Source organism: Phyllobates terribilis, unplaced genomic scaffold (genome assembly GCF_046119375.1).
Source record: "Phyllobates terribilis strain yellow unplaced genomic scaffold, ASM4611937v1 Scaffold_3__8_contigs__length_932513732, whole genome shotgun sequence".
NCBI classification, from domain to species: Eukaryota; Metazoa; Chordata; class Amphibia; order Anura; family Dendrobatidae; genus Phyllobates; species Phyllobates terribilis.
In genome coordinates this window covers 202,540,928-202,558,174 of record NW_027362763.1, presented here as the reverse complement: position 1 = coordinate 202,558,174, position 17,247 = coordinate 202,540,928, and the positions used below count along the sequence as shown (strand labels likewise).

Sequence of the window (17,247 nt, the reverse complement as noted above, 5' to 3'; positions counted from 1 at the left end):
CATCTGTGGAGCATGCGCAATCTCAAAAACATCATTGAGCCAAATTCTCAATCTATACATGTGCCCCCTACGGTGCCATTTTATTGTAGACCAGCAATGAAATCAATATATGCACTGCCGCCTACAGCAATGACAGTGCAGATGCCAGATTTCAATCAGAAGACTGAAAAATAATTGACCTGTCATTCAAACAACAGAGGCAGGCAGAGGGGCCGGGCAGGTTGAGTAGACCCCATTATACAGTCCGGCCCCTATGCACCAAAATCCAATTAGCAGAAAACGTAAAATGTTGATTAAAGAAGAACAAAAAGAGCTGATTTCTTCACCAAAGGTATCAAATTAATCTGTATAACGGCACCATTACAGCCATGTCTTTACTTTACATTGCAAAATCGTGCTGATAGGTTCTCCTGAAAGAGAACCTGTCACTAGCCATAAAAATTTATTTTTTTTAACCTGGTGTAAATGCTGCTGTTCTCCAGAATCTGGTGTTGTTTTTCTTTGTCCCTGCGCCTCTCCGCTCCTGATATATGGCGCCCTCTTTCCTCTATATAAATCTAGTCTTGTTAGCCATGCAGGTGTGGTCTACAAGAAGAGACCCACAGAGAAAAGTTGAGGACCACACCTGCTTGGTAACAATACTAGATTTACATATAGTTAAGAAAAGGACATATCTCAAGAACACAGAGGTGCAGGAAGAAAAACAACCAATGCCAGATGCAGGAAAACAGTCATATTTACCCAAATAAAGAAAAAAAATAGATTTTTATGTCAAGTGATAAGTTCTCTTTAAGGGTTGTTTTTCATGGTTCCCATACAATAGTCAACTTGTGCTTTTGAATTATGTGGATCTGTGGATCTCAGTGATGTTCCTGGTTGCTTGGTGAGATAACAAAAATATTCTACTGCATTACATATCATGAAAAGAAAAAATTACAATGAGGCTATTGCCTCTCATCAGTGCAAAGTATGAGATTTGATTTGGCTGGGTGAGAGGCTCTGGACTAAGGGATAACGTGGAGAAACGTGGCATGCTAATGTAAGGAGGCTTATTCGCGGTGCAATGCTCTTCTGGGAAACTAAAAATGCAAATTTCCTCTTCAGAGAGGAAGAAGACTAGAACTCTATAGCACCACCTGTTGGAAGCAGCGATCCTACAAGTCACTTTAATTTCCCAGAGGAGCATTGCACGGTGAATAAGCATTGCCAAGCCAGAGTCGTTATGTCACTCTCTACAAGGAGAATCGTTACCCCTTAGACCTCAGTCCAGAGCCTCTCATCTAGCCAAATCAGTTCTCATACTTTGCACTGATGAGGGGCAATACCCCGAAACACCGTGTCTGCAAATTGAGATTCTGATTTGGCTTTTATCCCAAGTCATATTGCAAGGCTTGTTAAAGGATTGATAGTGACTTGAAGGATCGCTGCTTCCAACAGGTGGCGCTATAGCATGCTGGTCCTCTTCCTCTCTGAAGAAGCAATTTATAGACATGCCCCCACGGGTAACACCTACTTGTCAATTTCTGTTTAGAAATATCTAGAAGGAAGAAGAGCTGAACACAGATCCATGTCTGGTGTGGTACATGTCTCTTTAGAATCCCTCTCATGTCCAGCCCCAGGCTTTTGCCTTCATTGTTTCTTTAATAGCATTTTATTATTTTCCACTGAACTATTAATGTGGTTTGCAAATGCTGATTTATTGAAACATCTCCCGTAAGATTCTGCAGAACGCAAATGACAGAAAAGTCACTGTCTAGCAGCGAGACCACAGGGAAAGCGTGATTGGTAATATGCATACTGTGCGTTCACAAAGCAGTCACTATCATATCAGAACGGTTCAAAAAATACCTCTTTGATCAGCACAATCCACCACTTTGCTGCATGCTGAACTGGAGGAACTTGTTCTGTAACCTGAGAACTATGGCACATAGCACCGTATGGTGTAAAATATGGAAGCGCAATGGCTCAAGGCTCAGTTACAGCAAAGCCTTTTCTAGCATGGAGATATTCAACAACAGGACCTTTTGTGAAAATGCTCAGTTTAATAAAAAAAAAAGCTTAACAAATGAATCAGTTTTATTTGTATTGTTCTTTTGTTTCTTCTGTTGGAGTCTAATGTTCTCCCCTGCTCATTAGTACAAACAATAACCACAATGTTACAATCCGCACTTCTCCATATCAGTCTTTACAGTAAAACGGTCACTAGATGGAGTAAACCAACACCATGATCTGATAGTTATGATTTATTGTTCTATTACTTTGTTGTGAAGTTATATTTTGGTTTCTGTTATTTTTCTTACAAACCAATAAAAACCATTGTGAAAGTTATAGCGCTTAGTCACAACTTCCTAAACATGCCAGTGATAAAATTACCCAAATTACTATCCTGGATAAGAAGGAACTATAAAACAGTGTATGCTGTATGCAAATTGCTCACCAAGAATCACGTGGGAAAAGGCAGGGTGGCGAAGAGTCCTGGCTGTTGGCATGCTTATTCTGAGTTGTCTGATGACGAGAGCGGACGTCAAACACCCAGGAGACATCACTAAAAGCAGAATGGGTGTGCTAGCAGCGAGCACATGTGACTCCTCAGACCTCTAGCCCCGCCCAGATGTTTAGTAATTTGAATATAATGTATACTATCTTATAGGTTTTTTTTGTCCATCAAAGTAAAATATTCGGTTTTAACAGGGGCATGCTTAGATGGGTATTATCAAGTACTGTGACATGATGGTGTTGGTTAACTCAGAAAATCCAGTGACTAGTTCTGCAGACGGGCATCACATGAAATGGGGGGGTTTAGGGACCCTCATTCTGGAGTCAGGTGTGGTTCCCAGATTTGGGACCTGCAGCTATTAGACATTCATGACGTTTCCTGTGGCTATGCCACAAAGGTTTGCTATGAGACAACCCCTTTAACTCTCTAGCTGGGATTTGTAGTTTTGTAACAGAGAGACGTAGATTGGGGACCCCTGGTCTACAGCTGCACAGATATGTGTTCAATACTAATGCAAAAGGGGACTGAAGCCACTTTGTGCACAATTATCTATATATCTGCTCTTAGCACACCCCAGCGTGGCTGTCATCCTACACAGCCCTTCTAGGAGACGTATGGAAATGACTGCAGATTAAATGAAATCTCCTCTGCATACTGGCAAATGGTTCATTTTTTAAGCTCAGATAATAGTTGAGTAGATCAAGCTTGTCACTGTGCTACAATTCTTTATTCTTAGCCCATCACTCAGAGAAGCAATTCAGCCTGCCAGCCTGACACAGGTATTCTGCTGCTGAAATCTGTCAAAGTCTTATTATGAATATCATAATGCAAATGCCCGTTGGGATCTGATTCTGTTACTAGTGAGACACATACCATCATCTGTCTTGTCCAGGACATTGAGAAGGTCTGCCAGATCAAGAGACAGCTCGTCTGGCTCCTGGGCAATGTAAGGGTGGACACACTGCACTTGCGGACAGTCTGTAGGGAGAGAAAACTTCTAAATAAATTAAGAGAAAATTAAGAATAACAAATTATAAAAAAAGAAATATGATTACATTAAATATCAGCCTACATAGGACATCATTCTCATTTCATGGTGTTATATTCTGCAAATTAGAGTTGGTGCAAATCGATTCACATGTCCCATTCCATCAGCCATGACTTTCTGTGGCCGCTGTACAAGAAAGGGAGAGAACCACCCCTTACCTGCGGGCAATCTGCAGCTCTTCTTTATATTAGCCAGCCTGGTGCAACGTCATTGTTGCATGACACATGTGAGGTTCAGCCAGTCCAGATAATGAAAAGAAGAGCCAAGGTACAGTCATGTAAGAGGCAGGACTCCCTCTTCCATCCAGAGACCACAGACCACCGTTGTGGCAGATGGAATGGGACGTGCAAATAAATTCTAATCAACTCTTCTGAAAATACAAACTGATTTTCCATAATATAGATCAGTTTTAAAATATCTGTAAGGCCCCCTTCACTCATCAGTGTGGTGACAGTTTTCTCACATACTCGAGACACTGACACACATAGACTCATTCAAATGAATGGGTCTGTGCACATGTTAGTGTATTTCCACGGACCATGAGTCCGTGGGCAAAACATGCTAACATGTCCATTTTTTGTATGCCGCACGGGCCATAAAACATCCATCACAAGTGCACACTGATGACAAATGGATGACATCCCTTTGTCATCAGTGTGACACGTACCGGGGCCTTCGAATCAGCTGGGTGCTGAAGGAATCTATCATCACGGTCCCCTGCTAGAGCTGCGATCAGTGCCAGCAGAGTACAATGTTGAGGCGACCGCACGCGCTGAGGAGCAGAGGAAAATGACTCGCATCAGCTCGCAGGCCCCTGAGCTCACTGAGTGACAGGACACAGCTGACTGAGCTCAGCGCAGGTCAGGGGCCCGTTCGCTGCAGCGAGTCATTCTCCTCTGCTCATCAGCGTGTGCGGTGACCTCAAGCCAGGTGCGTATGACTTTTTATTTTATTCTTATTTTAACAGGTTTTGGAGACATTGAGAGCAGAATACTACTCTCAAAACTGTCCCCTGCTGGCGCTGATTGCAGCGCCAGCAGGGGACAAGGATGAGAGATTCCTTCAGCACCCGGTGCTTGAGAACAGCGCTAACTGTAACGCTGATTCCCAAGCGCTGGTACGTGTGATACTGATGCGGTACACAGTTGTCACACATGTACACACGGATATCTCCAGTATTGGTTTTTCCAGTACCGGAAATATCAGGACATATGAAACAGGCCTCAGGGATGGTGACCCTTGTGGGTTATGGTGCCGTTGTCATTTAAAGGGGCTGTCTGGGGTTTTCCATTTCCAGAATAAGCCACTCTTGCTCACAGATTTGCCTGGTATTGTAGCTTTGCCCCACAGATTTAAAAAATAAAATGTTTATTGGCTTCATTCACATTCCATTGAATTCAATATGGTGCAGAGTAGGAGGTGACTTGATTTATTACAGCTCCTTTATTTCCTTCCCATTGATCATCTCAACAAGCAGATACTAATTTTACCTAAACAGGGAATTAAGAACCATTTATGTGTCTGTAGAATAAACTTATTAGTTGAGCAAGTCCTGTGATCACAGCAGCCTCTGCACTTATTTAAGCAGGGCGTATAAGAAGCAGCGACTGACTGCAGCTTCATGGCATCTGTAACTTTGATAACTTTCAGATAGTGCATTAGGAAGGAGAGGCCTGCACCACAAATTGCTAATCTTTGAACAGAAAATTCTCCATGTAGGTACTATATATACAGTGGGGAAAAAAAGTATTTAGTCAGCCAACAATTGTGCACGTTCTCCCATTTAAAAAGATGAGAGAGGCCTGTAATTGACATCATAGGTCGACCTCAACTATGAGATACAAAATGAGAAAACAAATCCTGAAAATCACATTGTCTGATTTGGAAAGAATTTTTTTCAAATTTTGGTGGAAAATAAGTATTTGGTCAATTACAAACAAGCAAGATTTCTGGCTCTCACAGACCTGTAACTTCTTCTTTAAGAGGTTCCTCTGTCCTCCACTCATTACCTGTAGTACTGGCACCTGTTTGAACTTGTTATCAGTATAAAAGACACCTGTCTGCAACCTCAAACAGTCGCACTCCAAACTCCACTATGGTGAAGACAAAGAGCTGTTGAAGGACACCAGAAACAAAATTGTAACCCTGCACCAGGCTGGGAAGACTGAATCTGTAATAGGCAAGCAGCTTGGAGTGAAGAAATCAACTGTGGGAGCAATAATTAGAAAATGGAAGACATACAAGACCAATCATAATCTCCCTCGATCTGGGGCTCCACACAAGATCTCACCCTGTGGGGTCAAAATGATCTCAAGAACGGTGAGCAAAAATCCCAGAACCACACGGGGGGACCTAGTGAATGACCTGCAGAGAGCTGGGACCAAGGTTACACAGGCTACCATCAGTAACACACTACTAAGACTCAGATCCTGCAGTGCCAGACGTGTCCCCCTGCTTAAGCCATTACATGTCCAGGCCCGTCTGAAGTTTGGTAGAGAGCATTTGGATGATTCAGAAGAGTATTGGGAGAATGTCATATGGTCAGATGAAACCAAAGTTGAACTGTTTGGTAGAAACATAACTTGTCGTGTTTGGAGGAGAAAGAATGATGAGTTGCATCCAAAGAACACCCTATCTACTGTGAAGTATGGGGGTGGCAACATCATGCTTTTGGGCTGTTTCTCAGCCAAGGGACCAGGACGACTGATCCGTGTACATGAAAGAATGAATGGGGCCATGAATCGTGAGATTTTGAGTGCAAACCTCCTTCCATCAGCAAGAAGATGAAGATGAAATGTGACTGGGTCTTTCAGCATGACGATGATCCCAAGCACACCACCAGGGCAATGAAGCAGTGGCTTCATAAGAAGCATTTTAAGGTCCTGAAGTGGCCTAGCCAGTCTCCAGATCTAAACCCTATAGAAAACCTTTGGAGGGAGTTGAAAATCCGTGTTGCCCAGCGACAGCCCCAAAACATCACTGCTCTAGAGGAGATCTGCATGGAGGAATGGGCCAATATACCAGCAACAGTGTGTGCCAACCTTGTGAAGACTTACAGAAACGTTTGACCTTTGTCATTGCCAGGATATATAACAAAGTATTGAGATGAACTTTTGTAATTGACCAAATACTTATTTTCCACCAAAATTTGGAAAAAAATTCTTTCCAAATCAGACAATGCGATTTTTAGGATTTGTTTTCTCATTTTGTGTCTCATAGTTGAGGTCTACCTATGATGTCAATTACAGGCCTCTCTCATCTTTTTAAGTGGGAGAACTTGCACAATTGGTGGCTGACTAAATACTTTTTTTCCCCACTGTAAGATTTAAAGAATGTTGTGACATTTTTTTATTGGAACATACCTTAAGACGGATAGTGTTTAATATATTGGAAATTGGTTAAGACTGGCAGACAGACTTTACTGGCTTTAAAAATAAGGTTGGAACAGTGATTTTATAGCGCGATTTTTATGTCACTTCCAATGACAGTAACCTCCTTCTGTGTAATCCAGCGTGACACGATTATGGAGAGGTAACCAGCTTCAGTTTCGTCTAGGTGTAGCCAAGGCCTAATGCTTTCTCCTGAGGTCGAAATCATCAACTCGTGGACTGAAGAATATGTCTTAATAGTGAAAGCCTGCATCTCCTTACATGACTAACCCTCAATTCTTTCCTGTAATAGCATTTTTCTATGTTTCTTCCCTAAGGCTAGAAGCTGGCAGCTTTCCACTCACCTACTTGAAATTCATACCGATGCTTCTTTATGTTTGGTATTATGTTAAATAAAGTCTCGTTGGATTATTTTTTATTTTGGAATTGGTTATCTGGCAAAAAACATACTCGGAAATGTCCTGAAAATATGACAGCGAATATAATAAAACTGTCACAACGTAGGAATTAGGAGGGTAAGTCCTGACAAGTCCTTGATAATTGGGTCAAACATTGATGGATGCAGCTCTGCTGCTAAGATGATGAAACAGGCCAGGTTTGTATCAGCACAACGCGATGCAACAAGAACTCATTAAAAAGTGACATTGTCAATTTGTGCTATATTTCTCCCCGATGCACCAAATCTTTTCTCCGTAAAGCTTTAATTTTTCAGACAGTTGCTGAGAGTGTAAAAAAAAAAAACACCCCATATTGCGCACACTGTTACTTATATACTGGGGACCGCCATGCTGTAGTGGGCACTAATATACATAATAATGTAGCCTGTCATTCCAGTGAGGACTTTCCCGTGATTAGCTGTCCACTTACATGTCACATTTGTCTGCGCAATACTCCAATCTGCATCTGTATGGACAGAAGAAGAGGTGAACTGCTGACAGTAACTGAATTTCTAATGGTGTTCTGCAGCAACCACGCCAATCATGGTCAGATTGGTGCAGCAGAGGTTGGTCCCAGGACTATCACCATAATGAGGCCCCGCAGAAGAAAACCCCATCTAGTAATGGTTAGGAGAAGACCATTTGCTGTCACTATTTTAGGTTGATTATTACATAGTATTTTAGTCCTTATTAATGATATGACATCTGTGTACTTAAAATGTGCGATGCGGCGGAAATTTCCAAGTTGTACCATATATGCTGAACCCTCTGAATAATTTCCTCAAGTGGGTCTAAAAGACCCCAAACCAACGTCACCCACTTTTATTTGCTTTGTAAATGTTGCTAAAATTACACACACAGAATGTAAGATTAATAAGGTCTAATATGTTATTTGTGAATCAGTAAGGAACAGACCCTAGAGGTAAGAAGTAAGAGGTTGGACCATAGGAGCCCATGAATGTGTTAGAATTTAGGCCCATCGGAGGTTCCTCCTCCTCACAACTACAGTCCACAGGTACACCAAACAGGTCATGCTTTAAAGGGTTATTTCAATCTTAGCACGTAATCTTGTATGTGATAACTTACTGATCGCTGAGAGTCCGACCAATAGGACCCCCACCGGTCCCAAGAACGGGACTCTGGGGAAATGCCCCATTAAAGTGCATGACAATTGCTCCGTTCACAGTCGGTGGGACTGCTGAAACTTACCAAACACCCTGGCAGTGATGGAAACAAATTTTGTCCTTCGATTTGGAACTAGAGCTGTCATCCATCGCTTCATTTCACTTCTGAAAAACACAATATTATCACACGTATGTAGAATAAACAATGTAGAATCGGCAATACTTATAGAAGAAGAAATAAGACAACCAGTCACTTCACGAGATATTTATTTAGTGTCACCAGTCCTTACAGCAGAACCAGGTAAATCTTCCTGTGACAAGAACAGTCCTGATATTTGATTAATGTGAATTGCTTATTGATTGGATGTCGTCAGGGCCCGAACGTGGAAATGATGGAGTTGAGCTGAAACCAACATTGTAGATCAACAGTCATCTTACGAGTCTGTTCATCATCTGACATGGATTTCCAAGGCAGAAATATGAAGCTGACACATTTTTGCTGCAGATGTGAAGCAGATTCAATAAGGGTAATTCTGGGCTTTTCCATGCAGAATCCCCAGTAATAAAGAGCATGCTGCATATTTCTGTGATTGATTGGTTTCTGCAGACATTTTCTATGGCAAGGGAACAGATTGTGTAAACGACAGGGGCGTAACGACCATGCAAGAGGGGGGCCCACCGACGCCAGGGCCTACTCCAGCAGGATATGCGTCCAAGGAAGCACATTCAGCTGAAGTGTATTGCCCTCCGGCTCCCTGTGCTGCAATAAACGCCGCCGGATAATCAGAGGCCGGCAGCTGATGTTGGCGTGTCAGGTATTGGCATCGCATGGGTCGCCATAGCAAGCACATATATAGCAGGAAGAGGAACATATATACCAGGATAGGGGACATACATACCAGGAAGGTGCCCAGGATAGGGGACATACATACCACGAAGATGCCCAGGATGGGGGACATATATACCAGGAAGGTGCCCAGGATGGGGGACATATATACCAGGAAGGTGCCCAGGATGGGGGACATATATACCAGGAAGATGCCCAGGATGGAGGACATATAAAGCAGGAAGGTGCCCAGGATGGGGGACATATATACCAGGACGGTGCCCAGGATGGGGGACATATAAACCAGGAAGGTGCCCAGGATGGGGAAAATATATACCAGGAAGGTGCCCAGAATGGGGGACATATATACCAGGAAGGTGCCCAGGATGGGGGACATATATACCAGGAAGATGCCCAGGATGGGGGACATATATACCAGGAAGGGGCCCAGGATGGGGGACATAAGTACATAGTGAAAGGGGGGAGGGGGGAATACATACGTCTTTATAGGTTTTAGAACGCTACAAGGGCCCATACACATGTCTAAAATGCAGGGGTGTCGAGGTCCAAATTTTGCACCTGGGCCCATCAGACTCTAGCTACATCACTGGTAAAAACCCATTCACATGCATTGGATGAAAAGCATTGTTGGTTTTAATGCAAATTTCTCAGCAGAATCTGCATCAAAATCTGTGTGAAATACATCATGTGCGCATGGGCCCTAAGAAGAATGTCTGCCTTAAATTAAGAGGTTGTCAACTGGACAACCCCTTCTTAACTGCTTAGATTCCCTACATAACATAAGAAAAAACATATATACTTTCCCTCTGGACCAGTGCCATTCCTATGATTCACAGGGGTCAAGTGACATTATTATGTGATGTGACTGCTGCAACCAATCAGAGGCAGCTGACTGGCTGCAGCAGTCATGACTGCTGGGAATTGCAGCCCAGAAATCACAGGAGCGGCTCCGGTCTGGGTGGTAAGTATATGTTTAAGAACGGGTTGTACAGTAGTGGGTAACCCCTTTAATAACATAGAGATGGCTGTCATCTCCTCATTATTACATCATTATTGCTCAGTCTCAAAATAGCAAAAACTGGTGAGAACAGAGAGCACAGTGATCATGAGACATCAGAGTCATCTACTTGATGCATGCTGGTGCTAGTAATGTACTCACTGGGATGAAGCCTTTAACATGTAAGTAAACTCCCTCTCATGTGCATTTTCCAGGAGTTTCAGGATGAAGACATTGGCCAGGGACTGTCCTTGGTCTTCTAGCTCCTCAACACGCAGGAGGCCACGTGCAGCGACATCAAATACTTGATACCGGTCCCTAAATGTAAAAACAAAATTGTGAAATTGGCACAATTGGCATTAGAATATATTATAATATAAGAAATACATTAATTATGCAGCCATAGTGAGTCAGTGGTGTTTATCCTCGGCAGGCCATTACTTAGCAGTGGACTATCGTGACCCTGAAAGGCTGGGATAAAAAAATGCAGAAAAGGAAGGAAAAATATGCAGAAAAGACTGAACTTCTCCCCTCGTATCCAATTCAGAGCTTGGCTAAAAACTATCAAAAAACCCATCATGTGTGATTGCAGCCCAACTGTGCCCACATTTGTTTGTACAATGAACCTTTATTTTAGCTCATTTATTGCTAGTGACAAGTGCAGAGTAGCATGCAGGCTCCATGTAGAAATACTCCAGTTATTCCCCGCCATGTTCTACTCACCCGGGCTGACGTTTACACAGGAGAAGCAGATCATTGAACAGGAACAGATATACAGAGCGGAATAGTTTTTTAGTGCGGAGGGTGCGAGAAGTGCGAGGCCCAGACATCTGCTGCAGTTCTCCCTGCTTTAATAACCATCGGGAGTGAGAGATGATTGGCACAGACTGTCAAGAAAGCAAAAAAAAAAACAATTTAAGACCAAAGAACCCAAGAAAACAAAAACTATTTGGATACATTGTTAAAGTGTTTCAATTAACCCTTTCCTGACCCGGTGATTTTCCATTTTTGCGCTTTTGTTTTTTTTTCCCTCCCCTTCTTCCAAGAGCCATAACTTTTTTATTTTTCGGTCCATACAGCCGTATGAGGGCTTGTTTTTTTCTGGGACAAGTTGTAGTTTTGAATGACACCATTCATTTTATCATTTAATGTACTGGAAAATGAGAAAAAATTTCCAAGCGAGGTGAAATTATGCAATTCCGCAATTTTTTTGAGGGGGTTTGTTTTTACAGCGTACATTGTGCTGTAAAAATGACACAGCAATATGATTTTATAGATCAGTAAAATTACAATTATAGCAAACATGTAACATTTTTCTTAAATTTAAGTGTTAAAAAAATTTTGCCATTTTCCGAGGCCTGTAATGTTTTCACTTTTTGGTCCAAGGAGTCGTATCATGGCTTGCTTTCTGAGAGGCAAGTTGACATTTTTATTGATATAATTTTCAGGCAGATATGTTTTGATTGCTTCATACTGCAGTGCTGCGGCGTCCTAAACATAAATTCTATTTTATAATAATAATCTTATAATAATCTATTTTATTTTTTTTCTTCTTCACAGCATTTATCAATCAGGTCAATTAATTTTATATTTTAATAGATTGGACTTCTAGGATGCTAAAATACTACATATGTCCCCCTACATATAAATACAAAGGTGTTCACAACACCACTCACAAAAATAGTAAAAATAGATTTTTATTAAGTACACTTTAAATGTCTCATATATGTGTTCATGTTGTATAATACATGTTTTTAAAGAGGAAGGATCAAGTAAGAAAGACAGTGGTGAGACCTAATGGTCAGGTAAGTGTTATTAACATATGATATATTCAATTATGGCTGCCACACATATACACATATACATGGTCTACCATTGCCCCCCTAGATTTATATGGCTTTGCCTGCATTAAATTAATACAGTATCATACCTTACCCATAATGTGATGAATGGATCACCACAGCCACCCTGACGCGTGTTTCACACAGCAGCTTTTTCAAGAGGAATGTGTCACACTCTCCTTGAAAAAGCACTTGTGCGAAACACGCATCAGGGTGGCTGTGGTGGTCCAGTCATCACATTATGGGTAAGGTATGATACTGCATTAACTTGATTTATATGGCTTTGGCTGCTCTAAGGGGATCAATGTTAGACCATGTACAGTATATGTGTGGCAGTCATCTTTGAATAAATTATATGTAACTAACACTAACCCTGGTCATTAGGATTCACCACTGCCTTTCTTACTTGATCCTTCCTCTCAAAATGGCTCATTTATGTGTACATGTTGTATAATATATGTTTTCTAAAGTGTACTTAATAAAAATCTATTTTTACTATTTATGTGAGTGGACTTGTGAATACATTGGTAGGTGGTTATATGGAGCAACCCACTTCTGATTTTCTTCAGAAAAATTAATGAAGAGACTGATAGCGTTATATCTCTAGCCTTAAATAAATATATGTTTTTTTTATAATATTTGCATGATAATACTAAAGCTGGTCCTCATAGTAGGACCATAATGACATGCACGGGGGCCTTCAGCAGACCTGCAGCAGCCATAGCAGACCGTCGGCTCCCCGCGATTGTTATGCCATGAGGCTGATAGGTGTGTGGAATGGAATGTCCCTATTACACATGTATTAAATAGAACCTTTCACCAAATTTTTCAAGTTGAACTGGACACACAATGAAATAGTGCATGCAAAGTGTAATATATATATTTTTTAATTTCTCTTATTTGCTGGGGAGAAATTATTATTTAAAATATTTGGGACCTAATGAGGTAACTGTGGCGCCCCTGAGGGTTCAGTCGCCACAGAGGTACTGCACCTCACCCAGAGGTGTGGCATCTCCTTCTCTCAGGTAAGGATGAAGTACTGCCCGGGACCCCAACACCTGCATTCAACACTATACTACTCCAGGCCGGCTGGAAGGGCAAGATGCACTGTGTTTCTGCTGAGCCCTGTCCCTGGCTGGAGTGGGGGGAACCAAAGAGAGGGGGAACCAGTAGTGGGTGTGGGTGGAGGATGTAGAACTGGGGAGCACTTATGGAGTAGGTGTATATATAGGGAAGCCATCTTAGGGTGGCAGTGCAGTGAGTAGGTGGCAGCAAGAGCAGAGGAGGGGAGCAGGAGAGGAGTTGGAGCAAGGGAAGAGTGCTCCAGGAACAGAAGGGATCCCAGGGGGTAAGGTGAGTGCAGGACGGCACCCGTACGCCCGAATCTGCCAGGCGTCAGAGGGATCAGGCCTCAGGAAGGGAACGGGTCCCTGGACCAGCCGTGTTACTCCAGGTCTCGGCTGGAAAAAAAGGAGGCTTCTGCACTTCCATGGTGCAGTTGCCACAGCCTCACCCTAGTCGCCGTGAAGGGCATCAAGTAGGTCCGGGAACTCCAGGTTGCCCAGAGGGACTTCAGAGCATCCGATCAGGACTGTGTGTGTGGGGGAGCGCAGGGCAAGAGGGAGAATACCCAGCGCGGGAAGTCGGCCAAGGAAGGAACATAAAGACAGGTGGTCCCGTTAAGTGCTTCTGATACACCTGAAGGAGTGCTGAACCCCTGCCTGCCAAACGTAGGGCGACGCGGGAGGCTGACACCTGGACAGTGTACCCGAGGAACCTAAAAAGAACTGTGAGTAAACTCGGATGACTGCACTCCACTATCTCTGTCGGTCATTTCCACCACACTGCCGCGCCTGCACTACAACGCCCAGCATCACCATCTGCACCTACACTGCCCCGGGGGCCCGTTCCGACTGTGGGGAGCAGAAACATCCCAGCTGCCGTCCCATCACCCCCCGGAGGTCTGCAGCAGCGCCGGTAACCATTACCGGAAACCACAGGTGGCGTCACGAGACAAACTGTTCACAAAAACCCCTTTTAAAGAGTGACCCAGAGGACGGGCCCGGGAGCCGACCTCCGTGACATCCCAAGGAGGTAAAGGCCCGGGTACCGAGTCTTCCCCATATATCCCCCCTGGGTGAGTCATAACCAAGTGGGAGTTATCATATAGTTTTCATTGGGGGCATGTACTTCTTCCCCCAGTAAATTATTATTTAAAGTATTTGGGACCTAATGAGTTAACCAAGTGAGAGCTATTAGATAGTTTTCATTGGAGGCGTGTACCTCTTCCCCCTGTATAATGCTGACCAGTCATAAGCAGGTAGCAACACTCAAAGCAAAGAAGGAAATGCCCCACCATAGCTTAGAGTTGGTTTCTCAATGTGTGAGATCATAGAATCATAGAATGGTAGAGTTGGAGAGGACTTCCTGGGTCATCTGGTCCAACCCCCTGCTCAAAGCAGGATTCACTAAACCATCTCAGACAGATATCTGTCAAGCCTCTGTTTGAAGACGCCCATTGAAGGGGAACTCACCACCTCTCGTGGCAGCCTGTTACACTCATTGATCACCCTAACTGTCAAAAAGTTTTTCCTAATATCTAATATGTGTCTCCTGTATTGATGTATTGATTGTAGCTCTGATCTCCTGGTCTAACCTCCTGATTGATTAGAAAGTGCTAGGAGTAGAGCAAAAATAACTGATATCTCAGGTATCTCTGATAGATCTCTGATATCTCTCTGTGGGGTAGGGACTGCACAGATGTTTCACATTGCAAACTCTTCTAACAACCTCTCTCACCTCTGCTATACTGCCCCTCCCCCACACTGCCTGTCCTAAAATGATCTGAAAGTGTCAGTAATCACCCTTTTGTCTATTGTGCTCACAGCAACTTGTAATAACCCTGCATTGAGATCAGAGCAGCCTACTCCTGTGTGAGGCATAGGACCAGAGCCTGCTCTGCTCCTATAATGACTTTATCTGAAAGGTGTTCATTATCTGTGCTCTACTCCCAACACTTTCTAATCATGCAGGAGGTTAGACCAGGAGATCAAAGCTGTATTCTTACATCTCACACACTGAAAATTGTGGCACATCCTTAGGCTGTCGGTGCTTTAACAAATAAGATCTATATCAGCTATGAAATTTTGGATTTATGACCTAATTTACGTTAGTTTTCTGACGTATGTTATATTAAGTTTGTTAACAAAATATTTGGGGCAAATAGTGTCAAAAATGTTTGTGCAAATGTGCAAAATTTTTCAACTTTTATATCAGAAAACTGTCAAAGCGGCAATGGTAAATCTTCAAGTTACAAAGTACAATAAAAGGATAATATAACATATTGTACCTTAATCTTAAATTCAAGGGTCTTCTCTATACTGATGAGCTGTTCTGTACGACTCATCTTCCTGACTCCATCATTACAGGCTCGCACGAGCTACATAGCACAAGAGGAAGGCAAAAAAGACTCCTTTACAAAAAAGCAATACCAAGTACTATTTACTGTGAAGACCCCCAAACCAGAGAGAAGAAATTAAGATTTGATCAAAGAAATAGAATCTGATCACAAAAACGAACTAAGATCTTCCCGAGTATATTGTAACTAGGTCAACAACAAATGCAAAGAAAAGTATTCTATATCTGCTGTGAAAAATGTAACAGATTGTAATATAAAAGGTTTTCTATGTATGAACATAAATAATGCACAAACACAGCACACATGTAGTGCCGACACTTGGTAATATGCAATACGGCTTCTGCACATTACATCCAGGACACAGCCGCTCTCCCGTACACCATGTCTTTTTTTGGTCAGAAGGAAGATCAGATCTTGACACAAACACATCACAATGTCAGAAGTAAGTGAGCCAAATACCAAATACACCCCTGCTACATCTGTACATGATGTTAGACTTTAAAAGCAGCTCTGATCACTCCACAAACTTATATAGAGATAGAATTGTTCTTAAAGGGAACCTGTCATATCCCCAAACGCTATTAACCTGCAGATATCGGATTAAACTGCAGGTTAATAGTGTTCCAAATATGTGCAGTCATCGTACTGAAAATGCAGCTACTGGGAGAAAATGAACTTTATTCCTCCTGGCAGCCTCCAGCTTTCAGTCATAGAAGTGTGTCGGTACGACTTCAATCACCGCTCAGTATAATGTGCACGGCGGCTGTAACCACGCCCTGGCACATCGACTGACAGCTCACCGTGTACTGATACACTGCAGGCACGGCTGGCAGTTAATGTGTCTGGGTGTGGTTACTGTATACTGAGAGGTGACTGAAGCCACACCGACGCGCTTCTATGACTGAAAGTCAGGGGAATAAAGCTCATTTCCTCCTGGTAGCCGCACTTTTAGTACAGCGGCGGCAGAGTTTTGGAATGCTTTTAACCTGCAGATTAACCATATATCTGAAGAGTGATAGTATTTGGAGACATGACAGGTTCCCTTTAAGGGCTGTGCCCTTAAAAGGGATTACATCTAAAAATGGTAGGTATGGAAAAGATATGTTGATCTTGGAGAACATATGCATCAAAATTGATAAAATGCATTTAAAAAGGAAGGTATAATCAAAAACGGGCCTATTTTTAAATCAGGTTTTTGTTTTAAATGTCTTTTAAAAACAATTTATTACAGTTTTTCCCCATATCATGATCTGCATTAAAAAGTAATTTGGATAACTGGAATTATTTTAGACTTCCTGTTTTTTTTCAGGAAGAGTTTACAGCAGGTTCCTTATCATCAGAGACAGGAATATAATAACTAATGACACCTCTATATGCAGCTGGTAACACAAAATCAACCAATCACAATAGGTGATGTCACAGCTCTTCAGAATGACCTTTGCACACACTCATTAGATGCTCCAATATAAATGATAGATTCAGTCCATTGCTGCTAATGTACGTGTGAATTTCCTGAAACAACAGGAAGTTAGAATATAATATAGCCCCAGTGGCCAGTGTGACTATAGCAAGATTTTTAATTTTTATTTTTAATGCAGATCATGATATGACAAAAAAAAATTGACAACATTTTATATTTTCATGGTTTT

General features: G+C 42.4%; 1 protein-coding gene across 5 annotated transcripts in view; it reads right to left on the bottom strand.

Moving 5' to 3' along the window:
* Positions 1-17,247, bottom strand: part of NGEF (neuronal guanine nucleotide exchange factor) — a 235,068-nt gene that overhangs the window by 4,859 nt on the left and 212,962 nt on the right. For 4 of the 5 annotated variants that reach the window (XM_073674494.1, XM_073674493.1, XM_073674492.1 and 1 more), the window contains 6 exons: positions 15,530-15,619; positions 11,063-11,226; positions 10,502-10,657; positions 8,581-8,660; positions 7,802-7,837; positions 3,371-3,475 (listed from right to left, as the gene is read on the bottom strand). In XM_073674494.1, coding sequence (XP_073530595.1) covers positions 3,371-3,475; positions 7,802-7,837; positions 8,581-8,660; positions 10,502-10,657; positions 11,063-11,226; positions 15,530-15,619 — 631 coding nt within the window. The remainder of the gene's footprint in view (positions 1-3,370; positions 3,476-7,801; positions 7,838-8,580; positions 8,661-10,501; positions 10,658-11,062; positions 11,227-15,529; positions 15,620-17,247) is intronic. The other variant, XM_073674495.1, reaches the window with a different exon arrangement.